General features: G+C 39.9%; 2 protein-coding genes across 2 annotated transcripts in view; one reads left to right on the top strand and one right to left on the bottom strand.

The window, feature by feature from the left end:
• The window catches only part of XRRA1 (X-ray radiation resistance associated 1), a 132,248-nt gene extending 108,346 nt beyond the window's left edge, over positions 1-23,902 (bottom strand). Inside the window, exons 1-2 of the mRNA XM_069070849.1 lie at positions 23,620-23,902; positions 708-884 (exon numbers count right to left, since the gene is read on the bottom strand). The gene's annotated coding sequence lies outside the window, so the exon portion shown is untranslated. The remainder of the gene's footprint in view (positions 1-707; positions 885-23,619) is intronic.
• Positions 23,903-23,916: 14 nt separating this feature from the next.
• SPCS2 (signal peptidase complex subunit 2) overlaps positions 23,917-24,462 on the top strand; it is a 22,780-nt gene continuing 22,234 nt past the window's right edge. Inside the window, exon 1 of the mRNA XM_069070851.1 lies at positions 23,917-24,098. Within this exon, the coding sequence (XP_068926952.1) occupies positions 23,934-24,098 (165 nt within the window). The 5' untranslated portion in view covers positions 23,917-23,933. The remainder of the gene's footprint in view (positions 24,099-24,462) is intronic.

Consider the following 24,462-nt stretch of genomic DNA (forward strand, 5'->3'; position numbering starts at 1 on the left):
CAACTTCCTTTCCAATCTTTCCTATTTGTCTTCTTGTGCTCAGTTTTTAACTGAGTTTTCTTCCTGAGATCTTTGGGAATTTCAGTCTTTTTTCTTTTCTTATTTCCTATTGCTCACATTCTGACTCTTCCCTTTTTGATGTTAGATCCCCTTATGAATAGATATAAATGTTTTCTCAGCCTTTCCCCACAGTGGAGAATTTTTCGCTGGTCCCAGTCCCAACCCAAAGTGCCTTCTAGGAGGTCAGAACTAGCCCCAGATGGATTCTAGTCACTTTTTTTCATGCTTTGTACAGCTCCCAAACATTCCACCCCCACCCCCATCCCCGACCTACACACACACAGACACTCAATTCTCTCTGCTCTTTAGTTGTCTGGCTGAGTGCTGCTACAACATGCTTCTGCCCTAGGCAGAGCATACATCTGCTTCCTTATACCTTCCCTCCTCCAGAAGAGTTAAAGTATTCTGCTTATTGCCATAGAATGGTAGGGAGAGGAGGGAAAGCATCAAATATAGCCACAACGAGAGTAGATTTGCTGAGTAGATTTTAGAGTGCAAGACCATGGGTCGAGTCACTCTGGCCTGCCAGAACATTCAGGCTGAACAGTGGAGGGTGCTGCATGAACACTATTGGGACTGGGGATTATCCTTCTCTGATGTAGATTTCTTGGTATCTTGGCTTATGGAGATAGCTGTATTTACTTTACCTTTGCACATAATTCTTATTTGAGAGAGTTTTGAGTTCCTGAGGACTGGAGGAAATGTTTAGTCCTTCATCTTATTTGTAACATGACCTGGAAGTCTCTGCTACACTGTCTCTTGAAGGCAATGGGTCAAAGACTTGTATCCTGATCAGAAGGCTTCATCTCCACTAAGTATTTCTCCTTAAAAGAAAGGGTAAAGGTGTGTGTTAGGGGATACAATAATTAACAAAACTTTTCAGTCTTCTTATACCTTACTCCCTGAGACATACTTTTCAATCCAGTGACAGTGGCCTCCTGGCTAATACAAGAACAAGACACTATATATTTTGGTTCTGGACATTCTTTCTGGTTGTCCCCCATGCCTGGAATTCTATCCCTCCTTAACATGAGGTGGGTATATTCTTAATCAAACAAGAGATAGCAGCAATTATAAATTAATTTTATCTTTTTTTAATTGCCTCTATCTCTTGTTTGGTTTAGAATGGAAGCTTTGTAATTTCATGTAATCATTATTGATTATGTATAACCAGAAATGATTACATGAAATTGAAAAGCTTCTACACAAACAAAATTAATGCATCTAGGTTAAGAAGTGAAGTGAATGGGAAAAAACTCTTTGTATCATATTTCTCAGATAAGGATTTGGTATCCAAGATATATCGATAACTACCAGATTATCTAAAACATATGTTCCTGTGTGTATATATGTGTGTACATATATCACTAAAAGCCATTCCATAATAGATAAGTAGTCAAAGAATATGAAGAAACAGTTTGCAAATTGGCAAAGATGGTAAAAAATGAAAATAGTTGATGTTGGAGGGGGATATGAAAAGAGAGGCACACTAGTTCTTTGTTGGTAGAGCTATAAACTGGTATAACTGTTTTGGAAAACAATTTGCAATTATGCAAATAAAGTGACTAAAATATCCATACTTGGGGCGGCTAGGTGGTTCAGTGATTAGCTGCCCCTAGGAAAATTTGATGAATTCAGAGCAGTCTCATGTGAACTGATACAGAATGAAGCTGACCAAGAAAACAATATACACCATGACCACAACAATATAAACAGAAAAAAACCATCACCACAGAACAATGGAAAGTGAATGGTGCAGAATGACAAGAATAAGTATGACCCTAAAGAAGAAATATGAGAAAAGATATTCCTTCATTTCTTTGTAGAGGGGTTGGAATACTGCATACATTTTAAGACTTTTTCAACGTACTGATCATTTTTACTGATTTTATTTTTTTTCTTTAAAAATATTATTTGTTATGTCAGTTCTCTGGTAAGGGGAGGGGAGAGATTTAGTCAATGCAATAACAAAAGATATCAACAAAAATTTTTTTTTTAAAAATGTAACAGACTGTCTATGCTGTATTTAAATGATATATTTAGTGATTTGTAGAAATACAACCAAACTGTTGTAGCCTATTCAAATGATCTTATCTTGGGGTTTTAAATTTTATTTCTATGGGCTAGCGATTGAGTAGAGTATATATAGCTCCACGCCAAAAAGCCTGCAAAGCCCTTCTTATTAATGGGAGACTTTAAAGTACAGAATGACCCTACTTAAGTGAAGTAAACAAACCTATTCTCCAGAAGATGCCATATGTAGTCCAGGACTAAAAAAGCTAAATGGAAAATTCAAGACATAAATAACTTTGGCAATTTTTTTTTGTAGACTTCATGAAAACTCTATAAAGAAATTTTTCAAAAATCCAATCCAAGACAATCCTGGGAAAAGCCAGGCAATTTCTTTTTTTTTCTTAAGTCTAGACTGGGGCTGACTTGTAGCCCTTGCCATACAAGGCTTGCTTGACTAAAGGGAAACCATGAAATATGAGTTCAAAGATCACTTCTTGGGCATGTCTTGGTCACCTTGGTCACCTCGGTCACCTCTCAATTCTGGTGCCTACTGCTACCAACTCTGCTGGACTCCTCTACTGATTCTAGTCAGTGGTAAGATCTATGATGAGATTTCAGGATTTTCCAAACTCACATCTGAGCACTTCCCATTCAGAATATTCTTTAATCCAAAATCAGGAAGGACCACCCAACTACAGAGGGACCATGGGCTTCATAGACACATGGTGGCAGGGAGGGGAAAACTGCATCCTGATGCCTCTTCTCTTCTCTGTCTTTCTTAGACCCTACATTCAAAAAGTTGCCAAGTCCTATCAGTTTCTCCCTTTGCAACACCTCCTTCTCTCCTCAGACATGCCATCATTTTAACACTGACTCTCATCACCTCACACTGGGATTATTACAGTAGCCTTCAGGTTAGTCTTCCTGCCTTGTCTCTCCTCACTCAAATCTATCCTCCACTCAGCTATCAAAATGATCATCCTAAACTGCAGGTCTCACTGTCATTTGTTAAATTTTAGTGGCTCCTCATTATCTCCAGAACCAAATATAAAATCATTGGATTGGCTTTTAAAGCCCTTAAGTGTAGTGGATACAGCACTGGACCTGTAGTCAGGGAGTCCTGAGTTCAAATCCACCTTCAGACACTTTCCTAGCTGTGTGATTCTGGGCAAGTCACTTAACCTGTTTTTGCCTCAGTTTCCTCAACTGAAATGTGGAAATAATAACACCTACTTCTATGGTTGCTGCGAAGATCAAATGAGATAATAATTGTAAAGCTTCTTACATAGTGTCTGGCACATAGTAGGTTATTTATTAAATCCTTCTTCCCTCCCTCCCTTCTTCCTATTGGGAAATAGCCCGGGGGGGGGGGGGTTACTGGAGGTTTGGTTTTAGGCTTGGAACGTCACTAAGTCAGCTAGCAGTCAGGGCTGACTGAGAAATGCCTAGTCTGCCACCCATCAGTGTCATGTTTGACAAGATGGATGTTGGGAACCAAGGCTAACAGAGATTCAGTATGTGTATAATTGGCTAAGGAGTTAACTTACAGATAGCGCATTAAAAGATTCATAGGTGCAGCTGACCACTATACTAGGGGGAGATAACATTTGCCTAAGCTAAAAGGTTTATAGATGGTTTAGTGAAGGATTCATAGATGTAGCTTGTTATTGTTCCAAGCAGAAATAAACAGTTCATGAATTGTTGCTAGGCAGAGTGCTGGCAGGGGAAAGGGGCAGAGTTAATGCTCTGAGGCTTGCGGGGGGGGGGGGGGGGGGGGGGGGGGGAGTGGGTTGGTGGGGGGGGGAGGAGAGGAAATGTGATTTTACAGACTGGTTTGACAAATTGATTTTACAAATGATGTTACAAACTGATATCACCAACTGATGTTACAGACTGATGTTACAAACTGATATTACAAACATAGATCCCAAGCACCCCATCATTATCACACTTTACTCCCCCCTCCACATTCTCTATGATCCAATGACAGAGGCCTCCTTGTTGTCCCTCATACAAAACATTCCATCTCCTGACTATACATTTTCCCTGGAAGTTTCCTGATGCCTGGAATTCTCTCTCCTTCACTCTGCCTCCTTCCTTTTTTCAAATCTCTGCTAAAATCCCACGTGCTGCAAGAAGTCCCAGTCCCCCTCAATGCTAATGTGCCAATTATCTCCCACTTATTCTGTAAACATCTTGCTCGTACAGAGGTGTTTGCATATTTTCTCCTCCATCAGACTGTGAACTACTTAAAGAAAGGGTATGTTTTTGCCTTTTGTTGTAATCTTTTTCGGCAGAGTAAATTTAAATAAATTTAAGTAAATTTACATAGTAAATGCTTAATAAATGCCTATAGACTGATGGACTGATTTGTTAATACCACCACTGAACCCCTCCCCCCCTCACCAAAAAAGAAAAAGTTAAACGAAACTGACTGACAAATCAACTGCTTCTGACAATATATGCAACAAGCTATACCAAGAAGGGATGGGTTTCATCTTCTCTGTTCTCTAGGTCTAAAATTGGTCAATGCAAATAATCCAAGTTCAGCGACCATTTGTTTTCATTTGCATTATTGTAATCATTGTCTATATTGTTCTCTTGGCCCTACATTCTATGTTCTTAATGTCATATACATCTTCCTATTTTCCATTTTCTCCAACTGCCTACTGGATATACTGGCCTGGAGATCCCATAAATATCTCAAATTTAACATGTCCAAAACAGAACTCATTATCTTTCTCCCAAAATCTACCCCTCCTCCTAACTTCCCGATTTCTGTCAATACACCCAGGTTCTCAACCTTGGTGTCAGTCTCAGCTCTTCACTCTCATACTCCCCTTTCCATATTTGTTGCCAAGTCTTGTTGATTCTTCTTCCCTCAATGGCTCTCATATCCATTCTTCTACTCATATCAGGCCTTCCCTAGTCCAGGCTTAGATCACCTCTCAGCAGAACTATTGCAACACCTCTCTTTGCATTTGACTCTGTCCTTTCCAGTTGATCCTCCTAATAGCTACCAAACTGATATTCTGGCCATGTCTTGCCTCTATTCAAGAAGCTTCCTTCAGTGGTTCCTCATTCCCTATAGATTAAAATTCAGACCCATCATTTGGCTCCTGCTTATCTTTCCAGGCTGATTTCATATTGCCTATCCTTATTCACTCTATGATCTAGCCAAACTGCCCTATTTATTGTTTACCATGCCCAATATTCCACCTCTGGCCCCCATGCCTGGGATTCTTTTTGGAACTTTAGCTCCCTTTAAAATGCAGCTCACTTCCTTTAAAAAGTCTTTCCTACTTCCTCAGTTGTTAGTGCTAGATCTATCACTGAGTATTTATTTTGTATGCATAATCACTTCTTATCACAAAATATTTTGCATTCTACTACCTGCTCCCAATAAAATGCAAACTTTCTGAATGGAGAAACTAATTTTTGTATTTTTATTCCCAGTACCTAGCACAATGTGGAGTACACAATAGGTGCTTAATAAATGTAAGTTGATTGGTTTTTCTCTGAATTCCTTTTTTTTGGAATTTCTTTCAACAAAATAATAACCTGCTATATTAAAAAGTCAATTTGTTCAACTATTTCCCTATCAATAGCTATGCTTAGTTTCTATTTTTTTTTTATCAGAAAGGGTTCCTATCAATATTTTGTTGCATATAGGACAATTCTTTTTGTTATTGATCTTCTTGGGGTATAAGCTTGCTTGTGGGATCAATGGTTTAAAGGTAATGAATATTTAATGAAATTTCTTGTATAATTACATTTTTCTTTTACTATATAGAGTGAAAAAGTTCCTACACAAACCAAATTTTTAGAGCTAGAATAAGGAAAGAAGCTGTCAATTGGGGGAAAATATGTATTGAATATTTCTGATAAAAATCTTGAATAGAAGATATATAGGAAAGCTGACACAAATATATAATACCAATAGAGCCATTCTACAAAAGAAAAATAATCAAAAGATACAAATAAAAAATTTTTTTGTAAGAGTATGTGCAAATGAAAACTATTATATAAAAGACTTATTTAAATCCCTAATAATAAGAGAACTGCAAATTAAAGCAACTCTGAGGTTTCACTTCATACTCATCAAAATGGCAAAGATGATAAAAAATGGAACTATTCAATGATGGAGAGACTCTGGGAAGATAGGCATAGTAGTAATACACTTTTGGTAGAGCTATGAATTGGTTTAACTATTCTGGAAAACAATTTGGAATTGTAAAGCTGCTCTGTAATTTCATACACACATATATTTCTTAAGTTTGTCGTTCATTTATTACAAGAGATCTATTATACTTATTTTTCTAATATTCTGTCCAGCTCCTTAGCTTCATTCCTGTTCATCTTTCTGTTAAACTTCCTTAAGTCTGAAATAAAGATGCTAAAGTCCCTAGTGATTACTGACTTGCATTTAAGTCTTTCTTAAATTCAACTGAATTTTCTTTTAAGTACTTAGATCATATGGCATTTGGTGTACATATTTTTAATAATGATATTATTCCATTAGCCATGGTGCCTCTAAACAGACTATAATTTCCTTGTTTATTTCCTTTACCACATCCATTTTTATTATTGACTTGCCTAAGATCAATATTGCTACTCCAGCTTTTTTGGATTCTGCTGAGGCATAACAAATTCTACTCAATTGCCTCATTTAAATTCTGTATAAATCTTTACATTTTAAAAGTTGTTTTTATAAACAAAAAGTTAAGTTTTGTTTTCTAATCCATTTTATAGGTAAGTCCATTCCATTCACTTTCATGGTTATGGACATTAAGCTTATTTTTCCCTCTAATAAATCTCATATTTCTTCTCTTATGTCCCTTCAGGTGAGGCAATCTTTTCTTTGAATTCTATCCTCCATCTCAAAACACTTTTTTTTTTTAAATTTTTGGAGAGGGTAAGGCAGGGCAATTGGGGTTAACTGATTTGCCCAAGGTCACATGGCTAGTGTTAAGTGTCTGAGGCCGGATTTCAACTCAGGTCCTCCTGATTTCAGGATCATGCTCTATTCACTGCATAGCCGCCCCATCAAAGCACTTTCTCACTCGTCACTGCTTCAGCCCAGTCTTCCTCGCCCAATTATTTCAATGTATTTCTATAATTTTATGCTTTTTGATTTATTTTTGAAACCTCCCCTTGCATCAGTCAAGAGTATAGTTTATGAGATGCTTACTGTCCTGAATCAGATAAAACTATAGTTCATGAGGTCCTTATTTTCCTATACATCCCCCCAAATAATTCCAATTACAAAAAAAAATTATAGATTTCTCCCTCCTCCCCTCTGTCCTCTGCCCAACCTCACTCCCCCATTTTATTTTTTGTTTATTTTTAGTTTTCAACATTCATTTCCACAAGATTTTGAGTTATAAATTTTCTCACCATCTTTCCCCTACCCCCACCCCAAAATAGCGATCCTACTGAATACTCCTTCCCCCAATCTGCTCTCTCTTCTATCCTCCCCCAAAGGCCCCTCTGACTTTCTAGTGGGGCAAGATGGATCTCTATACACAGTGCCTGTATATCTTATTTCCCAGTTGCATGTAAAAAAAACCAATTTTTTTAACATTTGTTTTAAAAACTTTGATTTCCAGATTCTTTCCCTTCTTCCCTTGTCACCCACCCCTACTGGGAAGATAAGCAATTCAATATAGGTTGTACATGTGTAGTTATGCAAAACATTTCCATAGTAGATATATTGTGAAAGACTAACTATATTTCTCTCCATCCTTATCCCACCCCTCACTTAATCTATTTTCTCCTTTGACCCTGTCCCTTTTCAAAAATGTGTACTTTTAACTACCCTCTCCCCCAATCTGCCCTCCCTTCTATCATCCTCACTTTTATCCTCTTCCCCCCTACTTTCATGTAGGGTAAGATACTCAATTGAGTGTGTATATTATTCCCTCCTTAAGCCAAATTCAATGAGAGTAAGGTTGACCCATTCCCTTTTACCTTCCTGTTCTTCCCCTCCATTTTGACAGTTTTCTCTTGCCTCTTTTATATGACATAATTTACCCTATCCCTATCTCCTTCTCTTATTATATTCCTCTCTCACCTCTTAATTTTATTTTTTAGATATCATCCCTTCCTATTCAACTGATCCTGTGCCCTCTGTTTATGTGTACATGTACACATATATACACACACTCACATATACACACACCCTCCTATATAAACATAAATGTATGTATACATATATATATATACATATATATATACACATATATATTCCCTTCAACTATTCTCATACTAAGACAAGTCTCATGAGTTACAATTATCATTTTTCCATGTAGGAATGTAAATAGTTCAACTTTAGTAAGTTCCTTATGATTTCTTTTTCCTGTTTACCTCCTCATACTTCTCTTGATTCTTGTATTTGAAAGTCAAATTTTCTGTTCAGCTCTGTTTTTTTCATCAAGAATGCTTGAAAATCCTCTATTTCACTGGATGACCATATTTCCCCCTGAAACATGATACTCACTTTTGCTGGGTAGGTGATTCTTGGTTTTAATCCTAGCTCCTTTGACCTCCAGAATATCACATTCCAAGCCCTTTGATCCCTTAATGTAGAAGCTGCTAGATCTTGTTTTACCCTGATTGTATTTCCACAATACTCAAATTGTTTCTTCCTGGCTGCTTGTAATATTTTCTCCTTGACCTGGGAACTTTGGAATTTGCCTATTATATTCCCAGGAGTTTTCTTTTTGGGATCTTTTTCAAGAGGTAATCAGTGAATTCTTTCAATTTCTATTTTGCCCTCTGGTTCTAGAATATAAGGGCAATTTTCCTTGAGAATTTATTGAAGGATGATTTCTAGATTCTTTTTTTTTTATCATGGCTTTCAGGTAGTCCAATAATTTTTAAATTATCTCTCCTGGATCTATTTTCTGGGTCAGTGGTTTTTCCAATGAGATGTTTCACATTGCCTTCTATTTTTTTCATTTGTTTGGATCTATTTTATAGTATCTTGATTTCTCATAAAGTCATTAGCTTCTAATTGCTCCAATCCAATTTTGAAGGAATCATTCTCTTCAGTGAGTTTTTGAAATTCCTTTTCCAGCTGGCAAATTCAGCTTTTTAAGGCATTCTTCTCCTCATTGGCTTTTTAGGCCTCTTCTGCCATTTGAGTCAGTCTATTTTTTAGGGTATTATTTTCTTCAGTATTTTTTGGGGTCTCCTTTAGCGGGCTGTTGACTCACTTTTCATGATTTTCTTGCATCATTCTCATTTCTCTTCCCAATTTTTCCTCCAGTCCTCTTACATGAGTTTCAACATCCTTCTTGAGTTCCTCCATGGCCTGTAACCAAATCATATTTTTCTTGGAAGCTTTTGATGAAGGAGTTCTGACTTTGCTGTCTTCCTCCCATTCCATGCTTTGATCCTTTTTGACCCCAAAAAAGGATTCTATGGTCTGTTTGTGCTTCCTCTGCTTGCTCATCTTGCCAGCCAATTATTTGACTTTTGAGCTCTTTGACACAGTAGAACTCTGCTTTCAGAATGGAGAGAGCTTTGTCCCAAATTGCTGGTTTTTTTTTTTCACAAATGTTGTCAGAGGTCTGAGGAGGGTGCCCTCTCTATAGACACTACACTGGCACACTGGCATTTTTCACCCCAGGACTACTGCCCAAGACAGCAACCCAGATCCAAGCAGGTTAAAAGCAAGAGTGATTACCCTCTGAATGATTGCTTGGTCCCCCTACAATCTGCAGGCCAAGAGCTCCAGAGGCAGCCATGAGGTAGGGGCTGCAGCCACTACACCTCCACCACCTCTCACCCCAGGGGCAGGATCAGGACAGCAGGCTTAGGTCACCTGGTTCCAGCAGAGTTTTCCCCTGACCTTTTTTTCTCTTATGGGTTGAGAAGTCTGGAAACTGCCACAGCTGCTGGTGATTCACTCTCCTGAAGTCTGCTCCAACCTCAGCTGGTCAGGGCTGCCCCAGGGCCAGAACCCATGGTTTGCCAGGACTGCCCTCGGCTTCCAGAGCACTGTGATAGACCCTTCCTGTCAGCCTGCTGGGTTGCCTTCAACAGATTTGTTTCTCTCTGTCACTTTGTGGGTGATGTAGCTCTAAAATTTGTTTAGAGTAATTTTTTTACATGTATTGGAAGTGATTGGAGCTGGAGCCCATGCCAAGTTTGTGCTTCTATTCAGTCTTGGCTCTTCCCCCTCCTCCCCCATTTTGAATATCCAAAATAGCATTCCTCTCTTTGTTCCGTCACTGGCTCTTCAAAATGGTGGCCCTCCAAAGGGGGAAAAATCATCTCTTCTTCCTCTTTCAGTATTAATCCCTCAATCATCACTTAGCCTTCTTGAGCTGTGAAACTATGTTTACCTTTCTTAATTATGTTTGAAAAAAATTAAGTTTTTTTTGTTGGTTGCAACTCCCTTTGATGTCTCTATTCAGCTGTGTGTTCTCAGAGTTCTAGAAATCACTAGTTCTAAGTTCTTTTTCCTTAGTAAGTATATTTAATTTTTGTCAAATGTTATTTTTAACTGTAAGCTAACTTCCTTTGCCTTTCAATAGAACACATTACAATATTTTCTTTCTTGTCTTTGTGGTTGTTAGGTAGTCCTGTATGATTCTGATTGGGATTCTTTGGTATGTGACCTATTAGCTGTTTGTGATTATTGTTCTTTGAACTTGGAGCCTTGTATCTAACAAACTTCTTAGTTTTATTTGGGACTTCCCTTTGATTGTGACCTCAGTATTTTATCAATATGCACTTTGCTTTTTGGTTCCAATAGAGGGCAATATTCTTTCAAAATTTTTTAAAAAGTGGTACTGGGGCGGCTAGGTGGTGCAGTGAGTAAGAGTGCCGGCCCCGGAGTGGGGAGGACCCAGGATCGGTTCTGGCCTCACACCTCAACACCTACACACACACACACACACACACACACACACACACACACACACACACAAACTGGCCTATAATCTTGGCCAAGTTACTTAGCCCCAATTGCTTTAAAAAAAAATAAAATGTGGTACAGGTTTTCTGTTTTGTCAGGTTACTCTTCCAGGAGCCTGCCTTCTTGGATTAATTCTCTATGACCCATCTTCCTTTTTTTTTTTTTTTTTGCTTTTTGGAGGGCAGTTGGGGTTAAGTGATTTGCCCAAGGTCACAAGGCTAGTTTTTGTGTTAAGTTTCTGAGGTCACATTTGAACTCAGGTCCTCCTGACTCCAGGGCCGGTACTCTATTCACTGTACCACCTAGATGACCTCCTCCAGGTATCTCTTATATTCTTCCATTATTTTCTGTTTGTTTGTTTTTTTTTGTTTTCCATTGTACTTATATTTTTGGATGAGTCACAGGTCCTTATTTCAAATCCTGACTCTGCTATTTACTACCTGTATGACCTTGGATGTCACTTAACCTCTCTGGTGGAACTCATGAATGAAAAGTTGACCTTTAGAGTTCCTTCTAGCTCTAAATGAATGAGCTCATGATTGTTGAACTTTGGAGCCCTCTATTCTTTTTTTGAGCAGTCATTGCTTTACTAAGGTTTCCTAGTTTTTGTTCTAGGTTAGTTATTTAACATCTCTTCCTCTGGTTCTTTTATTTGGCTTCCAAATCACTTTCAAAATCCTTGTGACTATTCTGTATTCTTTTCTGGATTTATTGCAGTATCATTCTCTTCCTCTGTAGTTTTATTTTAGTATTCTCATATTCCATAGTATTTTTTTCATTTTTAATAGGAATTTTTCTTTGCTTACTCATTTCCTCAGCTTCTTTGCTACTCCCCCTCATCTCCCATAGGGACTTAACTCCCAGACTTTACCATATGGATAGGGAGAGGAGCATAGCAGAGTCATTGTGAATGGGGGACTTTACTGAGATTGAATGGTGAAGAGCTTTGGTGTTCATCCTCTTCACTTACAGTTTATTTCAAATTTTATTTTAGTAATCACTGTAGCCACTTCTGTGAATGAGAAGCCCATAATGGCAAGGAATATTCATCACATGGCCTGGAGTGGAAATGGTAGTGGGGAGCTGATGAATGCACTGAATTATGCAGTACTCAATCAGGGCCCCTCATGACTATCTGCACCATCTCACTTACTACAGTTAGCTAGATTCAAACTTTGACTCAGTATCTAGTATGACCACTGACCACAGTAAGTCCACAGCACAGGGTAGGAGAGTGGGGGGGGGGGAAGTGAAGCACAGACTTGAGAATGTAACATTTCAATGGTTGTTCCATAACATTTTCTATGAGCAATACCTTGCAGGAATTTCTTTTCTTTCTTCCTTCATTATTGCTGTTCTTTCACTATATTTGACACATTTCTTATTCTTTTTTAGGCTAAGGTAAAGATATCTGGATTTGGTCAGAATCTTTTGTTTCACTGTCTTGCTAGAAGTCAAAGCTTCATTATAATTTCCACACATCTTTCACATTCATTATCTCGTTTAAGACTCACAACAACTAGAACTAGGTCCCAACCTATTTCCAGTTGTATCTCTCATTAATCTCTTCCCCTCTGGTGAAACTGAACCAAATAGTATAATATTTTATACCTGTAACCTTTATATACTTTAAAAATTCTTCCACTCTTAATTGATCTCTGTACATATACATAAATTTTATGTAGGGTCAAATACATGCTACCTCCAAAATTGACAGTGTCCCTAAAATGAAATCTCTTTGAGGAGACAAGCACAGGAAAAGAATAACTATATACCACAGCCAGATTTTATTCAAGCCACATTTGGAGGGAAAGGATAGTTTGTATTCCAACCCATATGGTACTTTTGAATGAATGAATGAAATGTGATGATAATAATTCCTGGCATTTTCACAGTGTCTTATACAGTTTTCACATATATTATTATATTCAATTGGATATAAAGGCAATAGCACGGCTACAGAACTCATGAGACTGTTTCTGGTTCTTGCTGTCCTTCCTATGTAACCTTAGGCAAGTCATATAAGGACTCTAGCCTCTTTTTCTTCATCTCTAAAACTAAGGGACTAAGTAATCTTTTTTTGTCTTTTTTCCTTTATCATAAACTTAAATATTGGATCTAGTAGGGGATGGAGTCAAGATGGTGGAGCAGAAATAGGACTTCCTTGGGGTTCCCAATTCTACCTCCTCCAATTCAGGTAAAAAGTGACTCTGAACGAACTTTGGAGCTACAGAATGCACAAAATGACACAGATAAGTTAACCTCCTACTTAGGACTGCTAGGCAGGCCAGCAAGAAGCAGCCAGCACAGAATATTGGGAGCCAAGCCCAACCCTGCAGGAGCCAGAGGTTTTAGCCTCAGGGTGGCCACAACCAGCCACCAGCTGGAGGGACTTTAGATCTCCAGCAACTGTGGCAGTTTCCAGAATTATCAACCCATAGATGCTAAGAACCAAGTGAGAGAGTAGAGGTCCTGGGATGTGTGACCAGTTTGCCAGAGCATGTGGAGGCTTCAGAGAAGGCACCCAACTAATAGCTCCAGCAGCTGTGAAAACCCCAGAGATTTGGGACAAAGCTCCCCACTCTGGTAGCAGAGTTCTACTGTGGCAAAAAGCTCAAAAGTTAAGTAATTGAGTGGCAACATGAGCAAGCAAAGGAAGCAAAGCAAACACAGCAATTCAACTTTACACTCCTATTTTGGGGAAAAAAAGGATGAAACCATGGAACAGGAGGAAGAAAAGGAAGTCAGAACTCCTGCATCAGAAACTTCCAAGAAAAGAATAAGCTGCTTACAGGCCATGGAGGACCTTAAGAAGGATTTTAAAAACCAAATAAGAGAAGAGGAGGAAAAATTGGGAAGAGAAATGAGAATGATGCAAGAAAATTATAAAATGAAAGTCAACAACCTGACCGAAGAAAATAACACCTTAAAAAATAGACTAACTCAAATGGCAAGAGAGGCTCAAAAAGCCAATGAGGAGAATGCCTTAAAAAAACCAATTTGCCAGATGAAAAAAGAATCTCAAAAGCTCACTGAAGAGAATCATTCCTTCAGAATTAGATTAGAGCAAAGGAAAGATAGTGATTTTATGAGAAATCAAAATACTATTAAACAGATCCAAACAAATGAAAAAATAGAAGGCAATGTGAAATATCTCATTGGGAAAACCACTGACCTGGAAAATCAATCCAGGAGAGATAATTTAAAAATTATTGTACTATCTGAAAGCCACGATCAAAAAAAGAACCTAGAAATTATCCTCCAAGAAAATCTCGAGGAAAATTGCCCTGATGTTTTAGAATCAGAGGGCAAAATAGAGGTTTAAAGAATCAACCAATCACCTCTTGAAAAAGATCCCAAAAAGAAAACTCCTAGGAATATTATAGCCAGGTTCTGAAATTCCCAGATCAAGGAGTGAATATTACAAGCAGCCAAAAAGAAACAATTTGAATATTGTGGAAACACAATCAGGATAACATAGGATCTGGCAGCTTCTACACTGAGGAAATGAAGGGCTTGGAATATGATATTCCAGAGGTCAAAGGAGCTGGGATTAAAACCAAGAGTCACCTACCCAGCAAAACTGAGTATCATGTTTCAGGGGAAAATATGGTCATTCAGTGGAATAGAGAACTTCAAGCATTCTTGATGAAAAAACCAGAGTTGAATAGAAAAATCTGACATTCAGATACAAGAAGTAAGAGAAGCATGAGAAGGTGAACAGGGAAAAGAAATCATAAGGAACTTATCAAAGTTGAACTACTTACCTTCCTATATGGAAAAATGATAATTGTAACTTATGAAACTTTTCTCAGTATGAGAATAGTTGAAGGGAATAGAAATGTGTGTGTGTATACATATATGTATACATACACATATATGTCTATATAGGAGGGTATATGGGTGTATGAATACATATGTGAGTATGTGTATATATGTGTACAGGTATACATAGACAGAGGTCACAGGACCAGTTGAATAGGAAGGGATGATACTTACAAGGTGAAATTAAGAGGTGAGAGAGGAATATAATTAGAGAAGATGGGGAAAGATTATCTCATATAGAAGAGGCAAGGGAAAACTTATAATGGAGGGGAAGAATAGGAAGGAAAAAGGGAATGAGTCAACCTAATTTTCAATGAATTTGGCTTAGGGAGGAAATGACATGAACACTAAATAGGGTATCTCATCCTACAGGAGGGTAGGGGGGAAGGGGATGAGAGGGGGGTGATGGAAGGGAAGGCAGGCTGCGTGGGAGGGAAGTTGGAAGCACCCACTTTTGAAAAGGGACAGGATCAAAGCAGAGAATAGAACAAATGGGGGGGGGGAATGGGATGGAGGGAAATATAGTCAGTTTTTCACAATACATCCACTATGGAAATGTTTTGCTAGCTACATGTGTACAACCTATTTACTTATATTTACTGCTTATCTTCCCAGTAAGGGTGGGTGACGAGGGAGGTAGGGAAAGAATCTGGAGTTCAAAGGTTTAAGATCAAATGTTTAAAAATTTATTATTATTATTTTACATGTAACTGGGAAATAAGATATACAGGCACTGGGCCATAGAGATCCACCATGTTCTACTGCAAAGTTGGAGGGGGGGAATGGAAGAAGATATGAAAGAGCAGTTTGGGGGAGTGTATATTCAGTGGGATAGCTGTTTTGGGGTTGTGGATAGGGGAAAAATGGGAGAAAATTTGTAACTCAATCTTGTGGAAATGAATGATGTAAACTAAAAAATAAACTTAAATACAAAGTAAGAAAGGGGGAAAAAAGCATGTCATGTGCATAGCAGAACACAGGAAAGGATTCAAAATATGTAAGAATAAATTTTCATTTCAAGAAAGCCTATATGATAAATAATTCACATCGTGTTGAGGGGACTAGGTAATTTTTAAAGTTTCTTCTAGCTCTGATAATATATATTCTGAAGCCCCTTTCAACCCTAATGCTTTAATAAGTCTATGAAGGTGAGGCTTGGAGAGCTAAATGATTTATCAAAGGACTCCTCACCCTGTCACCAGAAAAGTTCGCTAAATTGTTCTTCCACAGCCTTCTTTATACACATTCTAAGAATCCTATGAACTTGAAAACTTTTAACGTGTGCAGTGATGCATCTTGGCAGATTGTACCTTCAAGTATACAAGATTCCTCTTTAAAAACAGGAACATGTATTATTTTGAATACAAATTATTTGTGAGTATGGGCTACATTCTGAAAATGAGATGCTTTTGAAAGGAAAATAAATGTATGCATATGTATATATACACACTCCAAAGTCATTATCCAAAATTACTTTAAAAAATATATTTATTATAAAATGTGCTTATATTTCTTTCAATTCAAATAAAGATAAATTTATTTTTATCATCATTTCTCTCTGTCTTCACCACTTTCCAAGTCTTTCTCTCATTAAAGCATGGTTATAAGGCAACAATCAGGTTTTCTAAAAACATTATTTAGAAGAAGAGTACAGCTTGTATGTAGACTGATATGATATATATCGAGAACACAGGAATACATACACACACATCTTTGGAGACTTTTAGTCTCAGAGACAAATGCCAATGTATAAGAGAACTTTTCTGTGTAGGGAATTTACTTCTATGTTTCAATCAATCAAGAAGCATTTATTTAAGCTTCTACTGTATGCTAAAGACTGTGAAAGGTACTGAAGATACAAATATAAAGAACAAAACAAATAATGAAAACTCTACTCTCGAAGAGTTTACATTCTAATTGGGGGGACATCAAATATATGCATGTATACATAAACATACATATGCATACATATACATACATATGTATGGATACTCAAATGTGTGTGAGCATATGCACATATGTGTATATATTATTATGTGTGTATATGCACACATATATGAGTATATACAGAATAAAAACAAAAGGGGATAGAGGCTAGATCTATTATTTCATTGGTATAAGAATTTCCCAGGTGAGGAAACTCCGACCCATGCAGGTCTGTAAGTAAAAGTCTTGGAGAGTTGCCAAAGTAAGGGTTACACAGCCAACAGGAATCAGAGGCAAGAGATGGGACTGGCCAATGGGATTGGCCATAGAACCTAATCTCTGTGAACAAGTGCAGGGCACCTTCTTGAAATTCTTAACATCAAAGAGACTGTGGAGTCCACTAATAGCAAGCATTTATATAGCTCTTTGATGTTTACAAAACACTTTATGTTTTCATTTAATCCTCAAAACCACCCTGCAAGGTAGGCATTGCTATCATCCCCATTTTCCAGATGAGAAAACAATACAGGCTGAAAGAGATCACATGACTTGCTTGGGGACATGCAGCTAGCAAGTATCTGAAAGTTCTGATGACACAGAACAGAAATGCCTTGGAGAGAGCTGCAGCCTGCACAGACATTCTGAGCCTGTTCCTTGCTGCTAGCCATATGGTCAATGGCAGTCTCTTTGAGAGGCTGTAGTTGTAGAACCAGGTGCCTTCAAAGGGCATCATAGTTGACCCTGGTCTCCTCTCTTGATTTGACTTTGTCACTTTACCTGATTTCCTTCTGCCAGACAGCATCCTAAGAGACAATGTTATAGAGAAAGGAGTCTTGAACTTTCTCCCCATCCAAAAGGTTATATGTGGTCCCAAAGGTTCTTTTCCTGCCTTATCATCTGTTGTTTCATTTTAGATGAAGGGTTGGAGGCTATGACCTTGTGAATTTTTAAAGGTCAAGAGAGTGAACCATCCAAGGTCCAGCAGTCCAGGAGTACAAGAGTGGAATCCACAAGTTTTGTAACTAACTCAGCATCAATGCCCTGAGGAGCGACCTTCAGGACTTTGCCCAGCTATAACTCGAGACGAAGACTCATATGGTAGTGATGTCACATTTGGACATGAACTTGTCAGACATATCCTACATAAATGCTCCACTCTACCCAGAGACAGAAGATAAACAGAAGTGTGCCTTCAAGATGGGGGGGGGGGAGATATTTACATTTCTGTTCTTGCTATAGCTTCAAAGTACATATGCCTATGTAAAAAGCGGTTGATGACAATTGGTTAAATGGAACCAGAGCATAGTTACTTGAATGGGGGAGGGAAACACACTTGGAATGAGGGAATCGGCTAATGGTAGTAGAGAGTAGATACCCCAACTCGCTTGAGGGTATCCCTGAGGGATAGTGAACCCAGAATACTCATTGTTTTGACTGTGAGGCCAGCTCTTCACCCACTTTGCCAAACTGCCTTCCTTAATACAAATTACACCCAAAGGAATGTCAGGGAAGAGAGCTTATCAACTAGCAGCTACAATTTCATGAAACCTATGTGAAAACTGGGTTGATTACAAGAGAATGAACATGCATGTGGAACCCAAAGAGTTCACAATCCGTACAGAAGTTTGCATCTTTATAATAGCAGGAAAAGGGGAGGCAGTATCAGAAATATCCACCTAAAGGGGTGTGGTATAGGAGGGGAAAGGTGCAGTAAAGGTGGGAGAAAGATAAAATCCTTCCTAAAGGGGAGGACCAAGGAGATGAAAAAGTCAGATTCTTTTCCCTTTGGAACTACTAGACCATGAAGATAGGATGATCTGCTTATCTACACAGGCCCCAGCTGCACAAGCAATTTCTCAGGCTAGTACAGACTGACTGGAGCCTGTCTTGACTCCCAGGAACATGAATCCAGTTTCAGATGCAAACAACAAATTATGTTGGCTCAGAGGGGGCTTCATCCTTGACATTTTCAGGGCCTCCTACGTGCTCTTGGTCTAGTGTTTCTGAAAAATATGGCAACTCAAAAACACAAGCTCAGGGGACCCCTTAACATTCCTTAATAAGCTCTAACAGCTGGTAAGGATCAGCTCAAATAGGAGGTGGCTTGGGCTGAACTTGAAAAGAACATGGGGCTTTTGACAGGTGGGAGTTGGGGTGGGTGAGAGTATTTCAGGATTGGTGGATAGCAATTCATCTTTCCTCCATTAGTGAAAACCATAAGTACCAAAGGACTTGTCTACACCCCCTCTATAGGAAGATATATTTACATGAAGGCTCACTACCCCTAACGCTCAAGGTAGTCCTTGGATCAAACCCACCCAAACAGTTTCTAATACAGATATACATAAAATGATGTGTGATAGAGAAGACTACTTAATACATGGTTGCCAAACTGACATTCCTAAGGCACAGGTGTAAGTAACAACCTATTGCTTCTTGGCTAGCATACATATTCCACGATTTGGCATTTAAAGTCCTTCACATTTTGAATTCAAACTACCTTTCTAGTTTTATTATGCATTATTCCTCTCTTGCACTCTAAGGACCAGTCAAACCCGTCTAATGGCTCTTCCTTATACAGGACATTGCATTTCTCATTTTCAGCATCTTTGTCTAGGCTGTCCTCCCTCCTCATCCCCACTTCTTTGAATCCCTGGATTCTGTAGAGGCTCAGCTACTTCCTACTTGAGAGCTATCCTAATCTTCACAGTCACTTCTGCCCCAGGCCTCCTGAAATCCATGCCTGTATCCTTTGAGATTGCTCATTTTCATTTGTCAGTCCTCCATGCAAGCTCTTTAAGGGAACAGATTATTTGTTTTTGTGTACCCAATATATAGCATAGTGCCTGGCACCCAGTGGACACTTAATAAATGTTTCTTGAGGGAAGTTTGAATGTTTCTTGAGTGAAATATGCATTTATTGAGTATTTGCTATGTGCTAAGCACAGTGCTACAGATACATATAGAAAAGTGAAACAGTCTCTTATCTCAAGGAGCTTATGTTCTAATTGGGGGAAATAACAGACAGAGAAGGGTTCATCTATTGGGTGGATAGCAAAACCCAGAGGTCCTTAGGGTTCTGCAGCAGGGCAGGTGGAAAGACTAAGTGGATTTTAGAGCTCAGTGGCAGGGTAGATATTAAGGCCCAGTAGTCTGCCATCTTACTAGAATTGTGTAGCTGGTCATTCCCTGCTTACTAAAACATTGCAAGTGGCCCTATTTCCCCCAGAGCCAGGAAGTTGAAGGGGCCTGAGCTAGTGGTCATTGGGAAGAGGGGAGTGGAAGAGAAATGGTACTCTAGGCTCCCTCCTATGGGGGAATGGATAAAAGGTTATCTCACTGGTAAAGAGAAAATGGAACAATGGGAAATATATAGTCAAATCCTCAACTTTCATGGGGCTAAAGTTCCCCCAAAATGGCCTGAAAGTAAAGAAAAAAAATGAATGTTGATACATTGAACCTATGGGAAATAGGAGGTTAGGTTCCTGCAACCACCAAAAAACTATAATCATTTGCTAGAGATTGCTGAAAATACACTTTTCTGCATGTGATTATAAGAAAACATTAATCCTCATATTATACACTTTTTCTAACACAGTAACCATGAATTAACCCATATAACAGAAGGGAGAGGAGAGACAACACTGAATGGGACAGGAAAAGGCAGAAAAAAACACAGAATGGGACAGGTGACGTCAGAAGAACCCGGAGGTAAAAAAAAAAAGGGAAAGGGGGAACCTGCCACCTCAAATCTCCCTTTCAGCTCTGTGGCTGAACTATTTCCCAATGAAAAGCTGGCCATGCTGCTGGGGTGGGCTGGACGGCAGTGGGGAGGCAGGCCGCTGGCAGAGAGCCTCTCATTTTTTTCTCTACTGCACATACCCAGGAATGTGGGTGGTTGCCAATTTAAAAGTGAAAATGAGGCTACCAATAAAATCATGGGAAGGCTTGAAGCTGAGAAAGTTGAGAATGTTGACTGACTTCTCTATAATATAAAGGTAGGAGATGGGGAGGGCTATCTATTACATGACTGTAACAAAGACTTATTATAGTGTTTGACAGAGAACATTGTCTAATATAACAATGTATATAATATAATGATGTGTGACATAGAAGAATGTTTAATATAATAATATGCAATAAGACTATATTAGGGTGGTAAATAGGGGCAGTCAGGTGGTGTAGTGGATAGAGTACCAGGCCTGGAGTCAGGAAGACTCCTCTTCCCTAGTTCAAATCTGGCCTCAGACACTTACTAGCTATGTGACCATGGGTGAGTTAATTAACCCTGTTTGCCTCAGTTTCCTCATTTTAAAAATAAACCAGAAAAGGAAATGGCAAAACATTCCAGAATCTGTGCTCCAAATGGAGTCACAATGACTGAAATGACTAAACAACAACATAATGATAAGTGATATACATGAATATATAAGTGTAGAGGAAGTATAAAAAGTTTTCCTAAATAACCCCAAAATAGAGTATAAAGGAATTATGTAAACAATTAGACAATAAAGTGTGAAATTCTTGGACCCAAGGGAATTCTAGGGCATTGATCAATTAGAAGAAGGCAATTGATAGTACACCATGGACTTCTAGTGATTGGCTGGTCCTGGTAGCCTTTTTTTCCTCTTTATTTTTAACATTCATTTTTTTTTTCAAAATTTGAGTTCCAGTTCTCTCCCTCCCTCCAGTTCCTTCTCCACCTATTGAGAAGGCAAGCAAGAAGATATGAATTATACATGTGAAGTCATACAAAAATTTCTATATTAGTCATGTTGCAAAAAAAGCAAGAAAAATACAGTTAAAAACAATATGTTTTAATGTGTACTCAGAGTCCATCAATTCTCTTTCTGCAGGTGGACAGAATTTTTCATCACGGGTCCTTTGGAATTGTCTTGGATCACTGTATTGATCAGAATAGCTAAATCCTTCACAGTAGATCATTATTACAACTTTGTTAGTACAATTATTGGTACTATGTGCCATCTTCTCTGGCTCTGCTCACTTCGTTTTGCAACAGTTCATACATGTCTTCCCAGGTTTTTCTGAAAATATCCTGCTCATCATTTCTTATAACACAGCAGAATTCCATCATGATCATATACCACAACTTGCTCAACCATTCTTCAATTGATGGGCATTCCCTCAGTTTCCAATTCTTTGCCTGATATCCTTTAGAAAGAAAGAATCGTTTCTGGAGGAAAGACTCAGCTGTTGACTTTATTCTTTGCCTTTTTCTGTTTGCCTCTGGGACAGTACAGTATGTTTCTAGGATATCTCTCTATATCACTGTTGGATTTTTATAGACACAAGGCAACATCCTGGAGAAAAGAATCAGGAAATGGAATCCTGCTTGGGAGATTGTGGATCTCAGGGTTGAGACTACTGGTAATGATTTCCAGTTATTTCTAAAAGCGCATAGAAATATCGCAGGCCAGAATTTCAGATGAGTCACAAACTGAAGATTAGGGACATAGTTATGCCTCAGAGCTTTATGCTTTATGCAGGAGAATCTCAGTGATCCCAGCAAGCAACTCAAAAGAGACAGAGCACCTCATGAAGAACCAGGATATCACAAGGCATTGTGCCCCTTTCCATACCACAGAGGCAGAGGTGTAAGTGGTCTTGACCAGATGTGTTTTCTACTTGTGGGCTTTGCTAATTGTGAACTCTCTGAGCATCAATCTTCCCTCTGGCATGCTGTACTTGTGAGACTGTGTGCAGGTTTACAGTGGGAGATGTTTTACTACTTTTCTTACTATTTCAGTAAATGCCTTTGTCTTGTACTAATTGTATATTGTAAGTGACTAGGTAGTTATCAATACCTTGATGGGGACTTGAGTGCCCACCCACCTAGGATAGTAGCCAGGGCACCCAACCTTCCAGACAATTAGTGAACAAATTTTTTTTAAGCAATTGGGGTTAAGTAACTTGCTCAAGGTTACCCGGCCAGTTATTTCTGGGTGTGGTGCTGAGTGTCTGAGCCGGGGATTCGATCTGCAGGTCTTCTCAACACTGGAGCCGGTGCTCTTACTTGCTGTGCTACCTGGCCGCCCCAACAAATATTTTCTTAAGCACTTTTAAATCAAAATGAATTCTTCTAAAAACTCACTGCACAGGTAAGACCTTTTCTTATATAACTAAAGTTTTCTGTGGTCTACCTGACATTCAGAGAATAGGGAAATAAGTGCTTTGATAGCTAAACATTTTGATTATGTCATAATGTTCCAGGCACTATGCTAGACTCAATACAAGGAAAGGCAAAAACAAAGTCCCTTCCTTCAAGGGGTTCACATCCTAATGGAGGAGATAACATGCCAATAACTATGTACATACCAGATATATGCAGTGTTAATGAGATGTGAAGGCCCTTAGTGGGGGTAGGAGGGGAGCAAAAAAGAGTTCTAACAGAAAGTGAGACTTTAGCAGTGACTCCAGGGAAGACAGGGAGGGAGAGGAGGAAGGAGAGCATCCCAGGCATGGGGGACAGCCAGGGAAAAGGCACGGGCAGGAGATGGAGTGTCAGGGAAGCCAGGGTCACTGGACACCCTGTAAAGGTCGGGGGAGGACTAAGGTATAAGAAGACTGGAAAGGTAGGAGGGGGTTGGGTTGGGAAGGGCTTTGAATGCCAGTCAGTATCAGGTGGCAGGGTTGCCCAAAAGAAGGGGTCACACAGCCTACACTACTGCAAAGGCGGGTCTAATGCTAGCGAGACCACTTCGGAGGTATGAGATATGGGGGAGCACGACCCGTCTGGGCTGGGCCAGAGTATTCAAGATCACAGAAGCAGTTCGGTACCATCGCCTCCCCTTCCGCAGCCCCTCCGCTCCTCCCTTACCCCTGAGCTCCCAAAACTTTTCCAGCCACACCTGACTCGGTAGCGTCTCTTCCTCCTACCACGCTCCCGGGAAGGAGACGTGCAGTGGTTCAGTCGCTTTTTTCTCCTCCGCGGCAGGAGCCGGGGCCCGGGCCGGGACCGGGCTTGCTTGTTGGCCGCGCCATTCACTTCCTCTCCCCTTAGCAACCGGGACGCCACGAGACCAGGTCACCAGCAACCAGAGGCCCGTCAGGAGCAAGACTACAAATCCCAATATGCCCCGCGGCCCGCTTCCGCCGCCGACTCTTGGCGGTCAATGGAACTACGAATCCCGTCGGCCCCTGCGCGGGGCGTCGGCGTCAGCCAATGGGCTGGAGACAAGTAAGAGAGGAGGGAGAGAGAGACAAGATGGCTGCGGCGACCGCTGCTGGGGCTACTCAGCTGCCCGCGGCGGCTGCAACCGGGACATCGGCCCCGCCGCCTCAGCCTCCGGGGCGAGTCGGCAGCAACAAGAGCGGGTTGTTGGAGAAGGTGAGGAGCCTGGCCTGGAAGCCGGACCTGGCCGTAATAGCTTGAGCCAGGACCTCTGACCTCGCTTCTTCCGCCCAGTCCCTGCCTTTCCTCCTCCTCCACCTCTTCCTATTCCCTCTCCTCCCCGGGGGCCCGAGTCCCTGGCCTCTCCCACCCACCTCTCCGCCTGACTCTGACCCCCGACTCTACTGTCTCTCTCTGCACCACTCCCCCACCCCCCGCTGCCTTACCCCGGTCCCCTCTTCTTTTCTCCTCTCCCTCTTTCCTCTCCCTTGCACCCCGTCTCCTGTCCCCTTTGCACCCCATCTCCACCTCCTGGCCCCCTCCCCCCATACTCCCTTTTCTCTTTCTGCACCCGATCAAC

This window comes from Petaurus breviceps, unplaced genomic scaffold (assembly GCF_028583685.1).
Source record: "Petaurus breviceps papuanus isolate PSGF00001 unplaced genomic scaffold, PetGlider_PUasm1.0 90823, whole genome shotgun sequence".
Taxonomy (NCBI): domain Eukaryota; kingdom Metazoa; phylum Chordata; class Mammalia; order Diprotodontia; family Petauridae; genus Petaurus; species Petaurus breviceps.